Source organism: Kryptolebias marmoratus, linkage group LG6 (assembly GCF_001649575.2).
Source record: "Kryptolebias marmoratus isolate JLee-2015 linkage group LG6, ASM164957v2, whole genome shotgun sequence".
Classification (NCBI taxonomy): domain Eukaryota; kingdom Metazoa; phylum Chordata; class Actinopteri; order Cyprinodontiformes; family Rivulidae; genus Kryptolebias; species Kryptolebias marmoratus.
Genome location: NC_051435.1, coordinates 25,098,479 through 25,116,920, shown reverse-complemented (window position 1 = coordinate 25,116,920; position 18,442 = coordinate 25,098,479). Strand labels below are relative to the sequence as shown.

At 39.0% G+C, this 18,442-nt stretch overlaps 1 protein-coding gene across 6 annotated transcripts in view; it reads left to right on the top strand.

Moving 5' to 3' along the window:
* The window catches only part of dgkh (diacylglycerol kinase, eta), a 134,317-nt gene that overhangs the window by 49,070 nt on the left and 66,805 nt on the right, over nt 1–18,442 (top strand). For all 6 annotated transcript variants that reach the window (XM_037976157.1, XM_037976155.1, XM_017431817.3 and 3 more), the window contains 2 exons: nt 8,159–8,263; nt 11,095–11,227. In XM_037976157.1, coding sequence (XP_037832085.1) covers nt 8,159–8,263; nt 11,095–11,227 — 238 coding nt within the window. The remainder of the gene's footprint in view (nt 1–8,158; nt 8,264–11,094; nt 11,228–18,442) is intronic.

The window sequence follows — 18,442 nt, the reverse complement described above, 5'->3', positions numbered from 1 at the left end:
ATGCAAGTGAAGAGTGAGGCAACATTTAACTAAATTTACATCTACTTATTTATGTAATTAATTGTTTTAATGGTACTTGTAGTGTGTGTGTTTAATTGATTTAGTTGTAAGTTTTTTAGAGATGTGAAACACGGGTGGTAAATAAGCTGTTATTTTCTGCTTGAGAGCTAATTATATAAAGTGAGAATGTTGAATTGAATTTATATTGATTTATTTAAAAATAAGAAAGTAGTAAAAGTTTTACATCAACCTACTCCTTTACATACAGATAACTTTTTTATGTGGGCCAAAATGAATGACTGAATGAATGAATAAATTCCAAGACGACCGATTAATCGAGAAAATAATCGGCCGATTAATCGATTATTGAAATTATCGTTAGTTGCAGCCCTATATTTAACAATAAAATAGTATAAATCTCTCTCTCTCTCTCTCTCTCTGTCTCTATCAATATATATATATATACACACAAAAAAAAACCTCACCCTATATTCCACATCACTTCAAGCTTGGGTCCTCTACCAGAGGCCTGGGAGCTTCAGGGTTCTGAGCACTATCTTAGATATTGCTAGGACTATGCTCTTTTGAAGGTCTCTGAGGTTGTTCCTGGGATTTGTTGGAACCTCTTTAGGGTTCACAGCACTGAGTGCTTCGATGACCACAGGTACCACTGAGGTCTTGAATGTACACAATTTCTCTATTTTCTCTTTTTTTTTAGCTGGGAGTTGTCTCAGTGGTTAACCAATCTGGGTTGTAAAATGAGAAAGAGACCTAGAGATAGTGACATGCCAGCTTGGATGTTTCCGAAATGTTGGGGAAAAAACAATTGAATTTGATTTTAGCAACACATCTCAAAAAATGTTTCTCACTGTCTTCCAACTGTCTTTTGCTGGAGTTTTGGGAGGGGACTGTTATCCCATTCTTGTCTGATTTATGGTTCTATCTATTCAACAGACCAGGGTCTTCTTTGCTTGATTTTTTTGGTTCAAATGTTTTCAGTTGGTAAGATGTTTGGACTGCAGACAGGCCAGTTCCAAACCCATTCTGTTATAATGGATATGGTTTTGCTAAAATATGCAAGGTTCAGACAACTTTGTGACCAGTAAGACACATTTCTTTTTTTTTAACCTTTTGTTCACAGTTGCACTCAGTTTTTCTTTGGAAGACCTATTGTAGGTGTGTGTGTGTTTATCCTACATGTTATGTGGCGTGCACAGTAACACATTTATCCTATTATTGCCACAAAGAGAGTATAATTTAGAAAAATAATGGACTTTCACAGCAGCTGAGTGTATCAATTGAGATTATGGTGACTTGTCAGTTTTGAATGGTGCACTGGAAAATGATGGAGCTTTTGCGGTAGAACAGGACACAGACACAAACACACAGTACGTTTACTGGATTTTCATAGTCATTTTTTAAAATTCATATTTAAATGAAAAGTTGAATGGTAAACATTGAGAAAATGTTCAGAGCAGATTGGCGGTATGGTGGTTAGCACTGCAAATACGAGAGATGTAACGATACACGTTTTTGCACCATGACCATACCTTTGGTATGGAAATGTAGAAAAGGTTCATAACTCACATGCCTTCTAACACCCTCTGATATCTAATAATGGTGAATATACCACCAAGTGTATGAATCTGTGAATGAACAGCACACTAGCAGACACCTCGCTGAGAAGCTATGTGAGTGTTTAATTTGATCTATTTTGTGTTCAATCATCTCAAAATCTTTAATTGGTTAGAGCTCCTGAATTAAGATCAGGTTTCTCAAGTAAGGGTTTATTTCAAGCGACTATGAAGGTCTTTCTCATTCCTGTGTTTATCCTACCTAAGTTTCAGTGTTTATCGGTTCCCGCAGACGAACTGTCTACGGTGGTGCAATCGACCGTAGACTTTTCACTGTAGACAGCCAATCAGAGCCTTCGGCTCCTCAACCGTAGACTCACCAATCAGAGCGGGGCATTTGTACAAAGGTCAACCCCCCGACCGTAGACGACCAATGGGCTAAGCTTATACCTGTCCCTAGCTAATCAAATTTACCGAAAACTTGACCGTAGACTGTCCAGTCAGAGCGGGTAATTCGTACAAAGGTCAACCCCCCGACTGTAGACGACCAATGAGATCGCTGGATGCAGTGTAGACAACCAATCGCTACACGTGTGCGAAATAGCGGAAACTTTCCACCCCAAACTGTTACTTAATTTAAAAACAATAAAAGACCGGTTAGCATAATACATCGGACGAGCTAGCATGCCCCCCCACCCCACCTCCCGCCCTTTGGGGTTCGTTATCTGCTAGATAATGCTATTTTTTCCCCCACAGAAATTATGACGTTTATGGATATAAATGTACTGTTAACGTTTTGATTTTGATTTAATAAATTCAAAAACGTTTATGCATTTATACTGAAATTAAGCTGTTATATTGGCTGGATATTTACACCAATGATGAGAGAAAATGTTGTAAACTGTAGGTAGATATATACAGAACACATCTCAGTGACAGTTTATTGGAGTAACTGGCAAACATATATTTTTAATATTTTATTACATACATCAATTCTTCTATTGCTACACATATATCCATATTTATATACACACACCGCCAGTGTGTTCTCATGTGTAGCTTAATGCTCCTCAGTTCTGCTCCTGCCCCGCCCACTCTCACCTGCTTCCAGTTGTCTATTTTCCAGGTGTTTGCCATGCAGTTCATTAGTGTTTACCTAAAATTCGTACTTTTACCGCAAAGGAGTGCAAACTGACCAATCCTATTTAACATTATGATAAATGATATATTTTACGATTTAGATAAATGTATAAAATCAGCATTATATGCAGACGATGGGGTCATATGGATGAAGGGAAAGAATGTATCATATGTAAAAGAAAACATTAAGAAAGCAAATCATAAAGTAGAGAATTGGTCATATGAATGGGGCTTCAAGTTATCAGTAAGTCCTACATAATGATCACAAATAAGAGAAAGATTGGTATAGGAAAATTAACATTATATGAACAGCCACTAGAGATGGTATCTGAACTTAAATACTTTGGCTTATGTTTAGACAGTCACATATGGAAACATATGGAATATCTGAAAACGAAATTTAAAAAACTCAATACAGGGAATTAAGATTGTGTACAAGAGCAGTGACAACAACTTCCATTAATGCTTTATTATTTAAGGTTGGTAAGACTCTGCTGGAAATTAGAAGAGTTAAACTGTGTGTGTGCATTGATGATATGTGTGCTGTATGCAACTGAGTGAAAAAGGCTGCAGGTAGCAGAGGAAGGAAAGGGCACGAGTGGAGTATGAAGGGTAGCATGGGAACCGAAGGGAAACAAAGAGGAAATAGAAATAGTTGGGAAAGCTTAATTTATATTTCTATAAAATACAAAACTGACTAGAAGAATTTAGTGGGGGGTTTTTGTAATACATAAACAAGGTTTAAAGACATGAAGTGACACACTCATGTACAGTAGGTGGCGGTATGCACCTGTCAGTTGTGTGTGATCTGCCATTAAATAAAAAGAAGAAGACTCCCTCAGTGGTGCATTGTGCTTTGTTGTGATTTCTACCATGTGTGCCTCCCAGTGTTTCAAAGCAAATGTTTGTAAGTAGTTCTACTTCCTCAACAGCTTGTTGGTAATAAATCAGTACCAAATGTCTCCTCTAGTGACATATTTATTTCAAATTTGAAGTGCTGCTTGTAGGAAAACCATAACTAGGAAAGGGCTAAAACTAGGAAGACCTATGGTGGACTGATAGTTTGATATAATTTATGGCACTTTTACGATGGAAAGAATTACTTTTGCCAGAAGACTTCAGGGGGGTCTATTTTGAAAAGATGGGAAAAATGGATTAAATGTGTTACACTGGTCTGACCATCATTTATTTATTTATTTATTTATTTATTTATTTTTGGGGGGGGTGGGGGGGGATCAAACATGTACACCTCAGTGCTCCTGTTCTAGAGGGTTTTGTTTATGATTGTGTGCTTTGTAAATTTACTCTTTCATATGGTATAGAATGTACCAATCATCCTTGTCTGTAATTTTTGAGGTTATGTGTGCACTACTGTGTAATTAGGTTGTAAGGGATGAGAATGTTAAATTGTTTGGTGAATAAACATGCAACCCATGAAAGAATATAACAAAAAAAAATGGGGAAAAAAGGTAATGAACCAGTGACAATAGTAGGAAGGATGGTGTGAATTTTCTTTTGAATTAAAACAATTTCTTTATGAAGAATCTGATGAAAGAGCTGTTACGGTTGGTAAAGGATGAAACATGGAATGCAGGCAGGAATCACAGGAATCACTGGGATCACAGATAGGTAAAATAAACAGAAGAATCCCCAAAACCTCTAATACTTAAACACAAAAGGCTCCTAATAGAGGTCCTGACATATAGGATAAGTTTATTAAAAATGGTCAAATAAAACAGGATTGTGTGATATGTTGTTAATGAATTGCCCTTGGTGCCATAGATCAGAACCAGATCAAGTACGATGAGAGGATAAGTAGGTTTGTGGACATTTTGGGTAAGAACAACTGACTGTACAAAATTATTAAAAGCTACGTTGAAGATATTACTTACAATATCTACATGAATATTGAAATCATCCACTATTATGATTTTACCAGTATTTAAAAAGTCAGACAAAAACCCTGAGAATTCAGACAAAACTCAGTGTTTATTTCCATTTTGGGTGAGAAAAACTGAAGGTCAAGGATTCACAATAATTACAACTAATAACTGGCTATGGATTAATCAGTAATCCTAATTGAAAATTAGAAGTTACTCCTACACAGCCTATTGTTCAAGAAATGTGAAAATGTACATAATTAGCAGGAGTGGATCCATTATTACCTGCTGTAACCAGGTTTCGGACAAAAGTGCTTGACTTCTGTTTATGCTGCAGATGTTAAATAGAGGAGGTTAATGAATATTGGATCAACATGTCTTTGTTTATTTGGTTTAAGAAATGTCAGATACCACTGTATTCTGCACAATCTATGTTTTTTCTGTTCATACTAAGAGGCCTGCTTGAAGAGTGTTGCACTTTTTGAGGCAAGGGAAACTTGTCTTGGTTTGAGAGTTGGAGTACTCTGTTATTGCCTGTTTTTATTTTGTTAATAAAAACCACATAACAGAAAGACAGCTGCAACACGATCAGAGGAGAACCTGACATCCAGTTTTGTTGCAGAATTGGTTAGAAGCAAAGATTGAGAGGTGATATTTACGCAAGTATGTTGATAGTATTAATAATTCTCTGTTGTGAATAATAGTTCAGTTTTAGAGAGGTTTACCTGAAATTTGCTTTCCTTCATCTGGTGGAAATATATTTGTAAGATTTCAGAATTGTTCAAATGCATTTCACAAACAATATATCACTTTAGGCATTCACACTGCAAGTCCTAATCCTCAATTCCGAGTTTTTTGCTCAGATTTTTATTTATTCAATTTTTTGTGGTCGCTTACATTTTATGTTAAATGAGACCGTTCTCAGAATCCAGTGTGAACAGTCTTTGGCCCTAAAGCAACCCACATGTGCAGAAGAAAAAGTGACGTTGCATGCAGAACATAAATATGGATGCTATACATGTTAGCATGTTTGTATCAATTCTCAAGTTGTGCAGTTCAAGTCGACAGAATTATCTGTCATGCTTGTTTCTCTGACCACTTCCTGCCTACTCTAGCACAGCCCTGTACTTCCAGAACAGGAGTTATATACTTCAAGTATAAGTATCGGTCCTGTCTCGCGAGTGTTGATGTGATCCAACAGCAACATTAGTATCACCATCTCAGTCATCCAGGACATGGCAAGTCTAAAAAGTCCAAGAAAAAAACCTGTGAAGCTACTAGACTTCTGTATCTGATGACGTGTGGAGTTCTAATCTTTAAACTGCATGACAGTGGTATCAATAATATCAATATTTGGATCAATCTACATTCCCCTACTTCAGTGATGTGAAAGTCAAATGAAATGCAATCTGACCATTCAGACTGAGGTTTCTTTGATAAATGATATGTATCCGATTTAGTACCACAGATGAAAGTGACCTGGGTTGGATTAAAAAACAATCTAATTGTTGTCATGTTCAGAGTATCGTAAAAAATCAGATCTTAATTACATATGAGCAAAAATATTGGATTCGGGCAACTTTTGCCTGCAGTGTGAACGTAACTGTGGATACCTGTTTGCAGCAAATATATACGTTTTAATTTTAAAACCTTTTTAATTTAAATGTTGTATTTTAGCATTTAGTTAAATTGGTAACATTGAAATTTGCTTGTATTTATCAACTTATGTTTTTCCTGCAATCTGCATTTCTAGCTTTATCACTTACATTCATTAGTAATTTACACAAACTGCTTGATCTGTCTAATATCAGGGCTCTCTGCGCACCAATCCAGCAGTAAGTGACTGGATCAGGTGCCACACAACTACAACAACTAATTTTAAAACAGAAAAGAAAAAGCTGGCACTCACTGATCAAGTTTAATCGTTAATGTGCAAACAAACTAACATTTTGACACATTAATACAGCAGTTAGGTCATTGTTTGTTGGGCCATTAGTCTTGTAGCCTGCCTTCATCATTTGGTTGTACTCTGTAATGTTTTTGGTTTGTTTGTTTTCCAAATGATCAAGTTTCTTGTGTTTCTCCTTTTTTTTAAACAGGTTTTCAACATATTTTATTAAATATAGTGCTTTTTTGGACATCTGTCCACTTTTAGCTAAACCAAGCTGATATGAATGATATGGCATTAAATCCACTGTATGACCTGGACACAACAACTGTCAACATTTGCACTAAAACAACCTTGATTATATTAGCCTTGTAGTTGTGGTGATTTGTTTTTTTTTCCTGTGTTATGGTTTTGTTTTATTTTTATTTAGTTTGTTAGTTTGTTTGGTTTCTGTCTTGTCTCTTGTTTCATTTGGTCCTCCTCAGTCTTTCTCTTTATCTATCTGCCACACCTACACCTGTCCCCACTTTGTAATCACGTCACCTGTTTCCATTTACTTAATTATCCTCAGTCTTTAAAACCCGGTCATTGCCTTCCACACTCCGCTGGTTCATTGTTATTTGTTTCATCGTTACTAGTTGTTTGTTTCCATCCTGCTTGTTCCCGGTCCTGTTTCTGTTAGTTTTTAGTTTGTTCTTTATTTGTTTGCTGCCTCGTCAGCTTTTGTTTTGTTAACTTTTCTTATTTAATAAATTAAGTTCCTTTTTAAGATGAGTCTGCGCTCAGGGTTCTTCTGTGTAACTCCCGATCCTGACAGTAGTGAGTCATACGGTACACTGTTCTTGATCTTAGTGGGGTATCCTCTACATAGTAGCTGATATGCTACTTGAAATTATGCACAAACTCCACTTTTTACTTGGTGCACCGTTACTTCTGTCAGGATATGGAAAATATGGATGTGTTGTTCTGCAAACTAGGAAACAAGTGTGTTTTTAATCAGTAATACAAACAACATATTGTTTTTACTAGTGTACTACTACACTAGTGTTTTCATACACTGTACATATAGCCCACCCCTTAAAGTATGTCTCTTTTTTCCAACTTAGATGACATTTATGTTTGTCATTTGTCACAAGACTATTCTCAGTCATCGATGACATTTATCATTTCTTTGTGTGTTTTTATGTGTGGGTAGTGCCTCTGTTCAGCCTCACTTCTCTTACTACAGTGAATAGGGATAACATGCGGTGGAAAGAAGAGATGAGGGAGCATAAATAAGTGATGGGGTGTTGAGAGGAGGCTGCATGTCTGTAGGGTTATCTACAGAGACTCTTCTTTAAACACAAACAAAAGGGAGGAAAGAAGGTTCTTTGTCTTATCTGCTTCAACACAACATAAAGAAGGTAGAAAAAGAAAAAAAAAGGTTTGAAGAAGGATGCTGAACTAAAGGAAACAACCAACTGAAGAAGGTGGGAACAAGCAAGAGTTAATGAGAGTTGAAGACAAAGGAGGAGGGGGGATTTCTCATCCTTTCTCCGCCTTAAAGACCGAGCTGTTCTCTCTCTTGGCTCACAGCTGAGCTGGAGGAGGGGAGCGATGGGGAAAGTGTTCCTCTTGATTCCGTCACAGCACTGTCCATCTTCACTTCCTCAGCATGCCTCTGTCTCTTCTTCCAGGTGATCACTCCGTTCCGTAGACTCATCCTCTGTGCCGAGAACAGGAAGGAGATGGAGGACTGGATCAGTTCGCTCAAGTCTGTCCAGTCCAGAGAACATTACGAGGTAAGAGCTGCCCACTTATTGAGCACAGATGCATCTGTGCCACAATTTGTATGTAACTGTTGTATGTGAGCAGAGATGAAAATTAGGAAGAGGCAGACAGGGAGTGTTCAGAGACAATAGATCTGAGATTAGGCATATCCTGTTAGACTGCGGGGTGCTGCTTTTAAAAAAAAATCATTTAATTGTCAAACGAATACCATTGTTTCCTGCACAAAATCTGCAAGAAGTTCAGATATTAATGTGCAAAGCTTCAGGACACGTGCAAATACACACTTGGACCTACATACTGTATGACCACAAGTGTGAGGAGATCCTAGCAAAGAAGATGTGTCATCTCTCAGAGATTCTTAACTGGATAGTCTTCAATAACATATGTTACTATCTGTATATTTGATTACAACTCTTAGTTTTTTATCTTTGTTGTATAAGACGATCTAGAGAAAGCCCAACAGTTTCCCTTTTATGACATTTTCTGGATCTTCTGCTGACAACAGATATGTGAATCTCTGGGCTGCGGGTTGACAGTGACAGGTTGTGGTAAGCTCAGTGGCAAGGTGGAAGCAGGAAGCAGAAAGCAGCTCTGATTTGTGAAGGGGAATCTTATATAAGACCCCAATCCCTCACCCCCTCACTGCAGTGCAGTGCAGCGCAGCAACCCCAGAGCTTGCACACCACAGGGAACACACGTGTGTGCACAAGTACAACTCAGACAAGATATAAAGCAATGAGGAGGGGCTGTCCTCTGTCTTTCGAGAGATGTGCAGCATTATTTGACTGTTGCCTCCAGTCTTTTGATTTTGGGTTTTTTGCACAGAAAATTCAGACTTTATTGAAACGTTTAGAACATTTACAAAAACGTTTTGAACAACTGCTGTGAGAAACATTTAATGCACCCAAACTGGGGGCTTTTTGTTCAAACATTGTGTGAGCTGAGAAATTGTGCTTGAGAGAGACAGTTTGAGGAGAATGCCTTTTGGGACTGGGGCCCTGAAAAACACCAACGAGACACATTTTGGGCAGCAGCTGAGGATGGGCGGTCATGTCTTTCTACTCCTGAAGCCCCTCTGTTTTCAGTTCCACAGCTAGAAAGACTGTGTCTTCTTTCTCCAAGATGGTGATTCTGACCTAGTTTACAAGAGATGTCAGAGAGCACCCCAACAGCACTTGAGCCCGGAACTCCACCAGGCGCGTAGCCTGATACATCTGGAGCACAGTCATATAAGGGGAGAATTTCTCCTTTTATTTTACCACACAGTTTTTGTGGTTGGGTTATGATCAAACCTCTAACATAGTAGCATATGGGAAAACTCATATGAAAGGAATGATTGACGAAATCTTGATCAGTTGTGTTCTTTGTTCAAACAGCTGTTTTGCTCCATCAATTTGTAAAAGTAGCATGCAGCAATGAAACTTTATTTTATTTTTTCACAGCCCATTCTCACTCCTACTTTGTCTCATTTGAAACGTGGTCACAAAGCCTTTGGTATTCGATTTTACCTCAAAGTGCCACTTTTGGATGTTCAAGCTAATAGCAATCATGCAAAAGGGTGATGGGGCAAAGTGGAAACTTTTATTACATTTCATTGTGTATTTTGTATCATATTCATAATGTGTTCACAAGCTTAACAAAGTACTTTTAATGCATACCAGTTTTTGAGAAGTCAAAGTTATTAAAAATCTAAATGAGAACAGAAAACAAGAAACAGTAGGCCAAGTTTGGACTTGAACATTTGTCCGATGTATTCCCTGCCAACCTTCTTGCACTAATTTGCATTAGCTGTTAAGAGCATGAGGCTTCATCAGGCCGTGATCTCCAGCTTTTGTTGGATCAGTTCGCAGCGAGTGTGAAGCAGCTGTGATGAGGATCAGTGCCTCCAAATCCGAGGCCATGGTCTTTAGCTGGAAAAGGGTAGAATGCCTTCTCCGGGTCGGGGAAGATGTCCTGGCCCAAGTGGAGGAGTTTAAGTATCTCGGGGTCTTGTTCACGAATGAGGGAAAAATGGAGCGGGAGATCGACAGGCGGACTGGTGCAGCGTCTGCAGTGAAGCGGGCGCTGTACAGGTCTGTCGTGGGGAAGAGAGAGCTGAGCCAAAAAGCGAAGCTCTCGATTTACCGGTCGATCTACGTTCCTACCCTCATCTATGGTCACGAGCTTTGGGTAGTGACGGAAAGAACGAGATCGCGAATACAAGCGGCTGAAATGAGTTTCCTCCGCAGGGTGTCTGGGCTCTCCCTTAGAGATAGGGTGAGAAGCTCGGTCATCCGGGAGGGACTCAGAGTAGAGCCGCTGCTCCTCCATGTCGAGAGGAGCCAGTTGAGGTGGCTCGGGCATCTGGTGAGGATGCCTCCTGGACGCCTCCCTGGTGAGGTGTTCTGGGCACGTCCCACCGGGAGGAGGCCCAGAGGAAGACCCAGGACACGATGGAGGGACTATGATTCTCGGCTGGCCTGGGAACGCCTTGGGATTCCCCCGGAGGAGCTGGCCCAAGTGGCTGGGGAGAGGGAAGTCTGGGTCTCCCTGCTTAGGCTGCTGCCCCCGCGACCCGACCCTGGATAAGTGGAAGAAAATGGATGGATGGATGGATGGATGGATGGATGGATGGATGGATGGATGGATGGATGGATGGATGTATGTTAAGAGCATTGTTAAATGTAATTTTCCTTAATTCCACAGAAACAATTCTGAATATGTAGTTCTAGAGCAGTTCTCAGATATTGGTATGGGGCAGCCTCATGCATTTTTGTCCAAGTGTCAGTATGAGTTAGGAATGAAAATGTTTTGCTTGTTAGAACTTTTTGCTTCCAACCTGTTTTACCTTCTTCTTTGTCAGACGGCACAGTTTAATGTGGAGCATTTCTCAGGGATGCACAACTGGTATGCCTGCTCCCACGCACGGCCCACCTTTTGCAACGTCTGTAAAGATAGCTTGTCTGGGGTCACCTCGCATGGCCTCTCTTGCGAAGGTGAGTAACACGCAATTCTGCACCTGGCACACATAAAAAACATTTATTGTGCAAAGTGTTGAATAAGATGCTCTGATACTGCATGCTAAATAGTGCACTCTCCATAAATACCCAGAAGGGGGAGCTGACTGGAAAGAAAGAAGAATTTAACCAACAGAAGCTGTAACTCAAACTTGGAGGTTTTAGAACTTTGGATGATCAAAGTACAAGACAAAGCTTCACACATAGGCAATACTTAAAACTATACATATAGCAAACGAATATGCTAATATACATTGTGGGCAGTTAGCTCAGATACCTAGTTTAAGGAAAAGCTACAGGAAGTAGTTTACATAAATCATTAAGACACACTGCTGAGATCTGCTGATTCAGAAATGCAGACTAACACAAGAAGTTTTATTAGGAACAAAAAGGCTGTCAAGGCAGCAAAATATGCAGTAACTGAAAACACAAGGAGCACAAAGGAGACCTGACAGGGTAATATACAACACAATGACCGGTTGAACACAGACTGAAATTTAAGAGCTTAAGTAGTTGGGAACTGATGGGAAAGTGGCTGCAAGTGAGACTAACAAATTACAAGGGACAGGTGTGAGTGGAGTGAACAGGAGTGACTGAGGGAAAATGGCAGATGCAACATTGAGACTCTGAGAAACTAACCACAAGGAATCGCAAAATAGAACACAAGGAACAGCAATGTGACAAACTAAATCCACAACAATAAAACAAACTAACAAAACACAATTCTATTAAAATAAAACACAAAGAAAACCAGGATCACGACATCTAGACCAAATTAAAATAAAACTTTCTCTTTCTTTTGCACAACTTCCTTTTAATTGTTTCCTTATTCTTTTGTCCCTTTTTCTTCTGCATTTTATTTAGAGGATTTCCTGTTTAAACACCAGATGCAGTGTTTTTACAGCAGATCATTTGGAGTTGCTAAGCTTCAGAAAGGTTTATGTTGTGTGAGACCTTAAGAGTCATCAAAAAGTGAAGTGTCTTGTTTTCAAATGTCTGTCCAACATTAGTGCTGATTGGATTTACCAAAGCCAGCATGAGTCTTTAAAAGGTTCTAGGTTGTTAAATGGCAGTGCGAGAGAAAGGGCTTAACTGGAATTAAAACCACAGCAGGATATGAGCTCATACCCATATGCTTTTATAACATGTGGTGCATTAGATAAGCATTTACTCAGATTACTTTTTTTTAGAAATTTCTAGCAACTTGGTTTACCATTGACAGAGAAGAAGCTACTTAAGGATCTTGTGAATGACGACACTTTTCTTCACCTCATCTGTGAAAGAACTGCAAGGATGAGGTGTTAAAGTTGATGGAATTGAGAATTACAAATTTTTGCTCTTTGTTAGCTGGTGTTAAATAGCAGTGACAGGCAGATCATAATGAGAACCATCTGCTATCCCCTACGCTAATTTAGCAAATGTTCACCTGTGAGTGTATGCATACGTGTCTCAGCCAATGATTACGTACGAGTCGAAAGGCAGTAGGAGCCTCTTCACTTACTGCTCATTATCATCTGCAATGAGGCTGTCTTGTAATCCAGAGTACAGAACAAAAAAAACAACAAAATCAAATCATTACTATTCAAAATGTACTTATCCAGCTCCCCAAATACACAGCCAACATTTAGGAAATGCAATTTGGTAAAAATAGAGAATAAAGCCTTTCAAGCCTAGACTGTTCTACACAGTCAGTGTTTTCAGACTGCAGGGGACCAGTTGCAGACCTTACAACCAGTCTGTTCCTTGTTTTTGCACTGGTGATGCTGTGGCTGTTGTTGTCCTCATGAGTCTTTTTGATCTCCTGCTTCAAATAGTAGGCTCTTTCTTAGTTTATTAGGGACTTTCAATTGAGGGAAGGGCTTTCTTCACTGATCACATTGCATCATATTCTTTCAAATTATTTTATTTTCAAATGCAATGACAATACAGAAGGAGTAGGACTCTTCAGCCACCTCACAAATCAATTATGATTCAGAGGGTTGTGATGCAATTGTATACCAATTATTGATCAAATAATCCAAGTGCATACATAATTACAATTCAAACAAAATCTTAAACTTAGAATCTTTCAGACCTAAAAGAAACCAAATATTTTGTTCTACACTGCATTGTAAAGCAATTGTCATTCAAACAAGACTTTGGGAACCAAAAAAGTAGTTAAAATGCTGAGTACAGTGACATAAGATACTGGATGCCCATTATCTATCAGATTAAAGCTATCTTATCCACTTTCTTTGTTTTTGTCTTGTTGTAGAGTGTGGAAATGAGTTAGTATCTTTCACATAGGATCATCATGTTCTATTGTTGCTTCAAAGTGCAAAACATATCACACAAGCCCTGGTTTTCAGCACTGAATTCAGACCCAAGTCCTTTGACATTGCTTGTCTGATGGTCTTCATGAGCAGGGACAACTAGTAGCTACTGACAGCTGTTTTACTTCTTCCCTCTCTGGGTGGAAACTTGTACAAAACTTGCATATAGTGTGACTCCTGAAAACTTTGTTTTTATCTTAACTTTATAGAAGCCAAAGTACTTCTAGGCACTGGCTTTCAGTGCAGGTGCTATTTGTATGGCCTGCTTAGCTATCTTATTAACATGTCCCTGGTTTGCACTTCAAAGTTCTGTCTTTTTAATTCTTCAATATGATACTATTAACATTAAATAATATTTACACACCTGGCCAAAATTGGTGGTACCCCTCGTTTAATGAAAGAAAAACCCTCAACTGTCACAGAAGAAACTAGAATCTGACAGAATTAAAAATAAATTAAATTTCAATGAAAATGAAAAAATAAAATTCAGACATTGCTTTTCAACAGAATTAAAAAAAAACAAAAAAAACTCATGAAACAGGCCTGGACAGAAATGATGGTACCCATAACTTAATATTTTGTTGCACAACCTTTTGAGGCAATCACTGCAGTGTAACGATTCCTGTAACTGTCAATGAGACGTCTGCACCTCTCAGCAGGTATTGTGGCCCACTCCTCATGAGCAAACTGCTCCAGTTGTCCCTGGTTTGCTGGTCACTAGATCACCACAGTGTGATCTAGTGACCAGAAGTAGTAACAGCATCAGAACAGAACAAAATGCAACCACTGTTGTCTACTGGTATTTGGCAATTCCTTGACTTGTTCAAGTTGTTAGTGCAGAAACATTTAGGTGTAGTGTAAGTCACACCACTGATAATTTGTGTACGTAGATATGGCTACTGATCCATTAAGGAGGATTACTGCAGAGAGGTGCAGAGAAACTATGGGAGCAGGAAAATGAATGGGAGGAAAGAAAAGTAAGCAGGATAAAGGAGGAAGCTGTCTATTAAACTAGCTCTTCCAAACTGATCCACAGTTTTCAACGCAGCTTAGATTTCCCCACCCAATAGTCAGTGGAGATTGGGAGCACGTAATCAAAACTATTTTTCTGCTTTTTTTTATTTGAAGTTACAGCACACAGATATGCAGTCCCAGACAGTGTTTTTTTTTGGGTCTTGTTTGTGAACGCTCAGGCTTTAGACATGATACTACCGGCCATTACCAGCCAGCCAGTAGTATTATGTCCCTTAAATTCTCCTAATGTTCTGCTAATGCTCACTAACAGCATTTAGCGGTAGCCAAGATTGAAACATTGATTGCTGCTCCCAGATATGACTTCAAGTTGTTGTATTTGTGTAAACCTCCTGATGACAACATTGTGAGTATGCGAGAGCATGAGCAGATGAGCAGTGGTGAGATAGCTGGAAGAAAAGTCCCCCAGAGTACAGCCGTTATTCATGAGTCTGAGTCAGAGTCCTAGACGAAGCCAAACGAACCAAAAGGTCAAAAATGTATTTAGGAGCCTGGCCGTGGATAGCCTTGAAAGTTAAAACCAACATTTTAAAATTTATCCTCAAGTGCAGAGGAAGCCAGTGCAGGGATGCAAGAACAGGAGTTATGTGTGCTCTTCTGTCAGTTTTAGTCAGCAGTCTTACTGCAGCATTCTGTACAGACTGAAGGCGAGCCAGGGAGGTTTTACTAAAACAAATAAAAAGACTATTACAATAGTCTAAATGGGAGGAAATAAAAGCATGGATAACTGTCTCTAGCTCAGTCTGTGACACAAATGGTCTCAACTTAGAGATGTTCCTTAAATGAAAAAAACTGTTACGAACAAGAATTTTACAATGATTGTCAAAAACAAGGAACTGTCAAACATGACAGCCAAATTTGTGAGACTGGTTTTCACGGTAGGAGCTGAAGATGTGAGATGTTGCTTGATTAAAGGAATCTTTTCATCAGAGGAAATAATAAGAGTTTCTGTTTTGTTTGCATTTAACTGCAGGAAGTTGTTGTTCAGCCATAATTTAATTTCAGACAGATAATTGTTGAGTTTACACAGTTTGTAGATCTTGGAAGGTCGAAAAGAGCAATGCAATTGTATATCATCAGCATACAGATGATAAGACAAATTTTTGTAGCGTTTTAGAATGACCCCCAAAGGATATAAATACAATAAAAAGAGTATTGGGCCCAAAACCGAACATTGAGATACCCCGCAAGACAGCTGTTAACTAGTTTAACACAGTGGCAAAAATGGCAAACAAGTCTCTCAGTCTATTAATAAGAACAGTATGACCCACAGTGTCTAAGGCTGATGTTAAGTCTATTAAAACTAGCACAGAATAGTGAGCTGCCATCAGCAAGTCACTTGAAATTTTTAATAATGCTGACTGTGTAGAGTGCCATTTACGAAAACCAGATTGAAAAGTATCCATGATACCCTTTTCCACCAAAACGCGGTTCAGTTGTTCTACTACAGCCTTCTCTAGGATTTTTGATAAAGATGGTAGCTTTGAGATGGGTCTAAAGCTGTCAGGAAGGATCCAGATGTGGCTTTTTTAGTAGTGGGTAGGCAACAGCTTTTGTGAATAGACATGGCACAGAGCCTGAAGAAAGGGAGAGATTAATCAGATTAAGAACACTAGGGCCAATACAGTCGAATATGGTCATGAAAAAGATTGCAGGGTGGACACTAAGTGGGCTAGAAGACCTTTATATTCTACCCAGCAGTTCTGTGATGTCTTGTAGTGACACTGGGGTAAAAGATGACCATATATCAAAAGTAAGAGGAGAGACCAGACAATAAGCCGATATGGGAGAGAGAGGCCAAAGAGGCTAAATTGTCTATGAAATAATTTAAAAAGAGGTTGCAGTCTGTGTTATTTAAAAGCACTTGTAGGGGGAGATGGCAAAACAATGTTCTTAATTGTATCAAATAGGATTTAAATTTTTTTTTATTTAATTTGATGAGATTTGCAAAATAATTGATTTGAGCATTTTTAAGCATCTCATTTAAAGAGCTGATCAATTTCTTAAGATTGAGTCTTTGAGACCCAAGCTTAGACCTTTCCACTGTCGTTCAGGCTTACGGAAAACTCTCCTCACATTAGTGGTTTCTGTATTTATCCAAGGACAATTTGTTCGCTGGACAGTACTCTGTTTAAAATGTGCACTTTTATCCAAAATGTTTTTACAATGTGTATTAAAAGACAAACGAAATGCATCCACATTCATTGCATCGAAATCTAAAGATGCAAAATCAAAAAGAGAAGAGAAAGCTCGAGGAGTGTGATCAGTTATGAATCGCCTTTGAATCAAAAGTCTAGGAAGAGCTGGATCAACAATAACAGACACATTAAAATATATACAGCTGTGATCACTTAAAATAATGTCCTTCACACTGAGGACTAAAGAAAAAACAAGGTCTAATATATAACCTTTTTTATGTGTTGGGGCACACACATGCTGAGTAAAATGAAGAGAGTAAACAATGGAGATAAGATCAGTGACCGCAACACACAAACTCATCGATGTGTAGATTCAAATCTCCCATTATTAGAACATTCTCTAGTTTGATGATAGATAGAAGAAACTCACTGAATTCAGATAACAACACACTGGCCACACGGTAAACTAAAATACCATAAATTGTTTTTAAAAGGCCAACTTTAATTGTTTGCAGCTCGAATGCAGAGAAGGGAAATGGATTAAAAAGTCTGCAGGAAAAGCAATCTTTAAACCACCACCTTGACGTGCTTCACGTGGGGTCCAATTTTCTGAGCAGAGTTCCCCCAGATGAACATAAATCCATACGTTGCTGCCAAGTTTCAGTCAAAAAACATAAAATTGAGGTACTCCTTATTGAAAAGATCATTCAGGGCAAAAGACTTGTTGCTGATGTATCGCGTTGAAAAGTGCCATAGTCAGCAATGCCAGCTTGGTAGGGCTCACATCAGCTGACAGCGGGACATAGATCAAGCTCCACACATCCGAAGAGAAGTTAACCTCGATAGAGAAGACGATTACCTCCAGCAATGAACGTAACTGGTGAAGAATCCCAAGTAGAAAAAGTTCTGATGTGCTGTGCTGGCCAGGCTGCAGGTAACATGGTAATGCAGCGGCTGGATGACACAGGTAGAGGCTGAAGAAAGCATAAACCTCCCTGATTCCCAATGAGGAGTCTACAGTACCATCTCAGACAAACCTGGACGCCTTCTAGGATTTCTTAGGAGGCAGTCTGGTGATCATCAGACAAACGGAGGTGAACAACTCCCTGTGAAATTGTTAGAGCTGTCACATTTTTCCACCATCGACTCTTTGACCGACATCAATGCATCCTGGTTGTAGACAGGAGCAGCAGAAGTGCCAGTTTTTATACGGATCAGTAAAAACTATATATATATATATATTTAAAATGCAGATGGTAAAACGCACAGAAGACAAACTGGAGAAAAGCCGGCAAAGCCAAGCACAGGTGCATTTTAACTCCACCAACAACATATACTCCAAATGCTGTCAGGATTCAGCAATTTTCTAAAATGAGCAGCTCGGCGTCAGACAGACACGGGAGACCAAGATAGCAGGAAGCGAGTTTATTTTACAGTGAATCGGGTATGGTGATAATAACAGGAACCAGGACCTGGAAGCAGAGGACGTGGTGAGTTTCAGGTTTTTTCTTTGATGAGGAGGCAGGTAGTGTTATAGGACTGATTTCCAGGTGAGAGTTCTTACTGTGCGAAGAGTGATCCACAGCACGGAGGTGAGTACAAAGGTAAGTATTTCCCAGTAGCAGGTTAGCAGATTCTCCAGGAGGCAACAGGTAAGTATCCCTCTTTAGGCAGGCAGACAGGCACAGGCAAACAGATAGGTAGCTTATCTC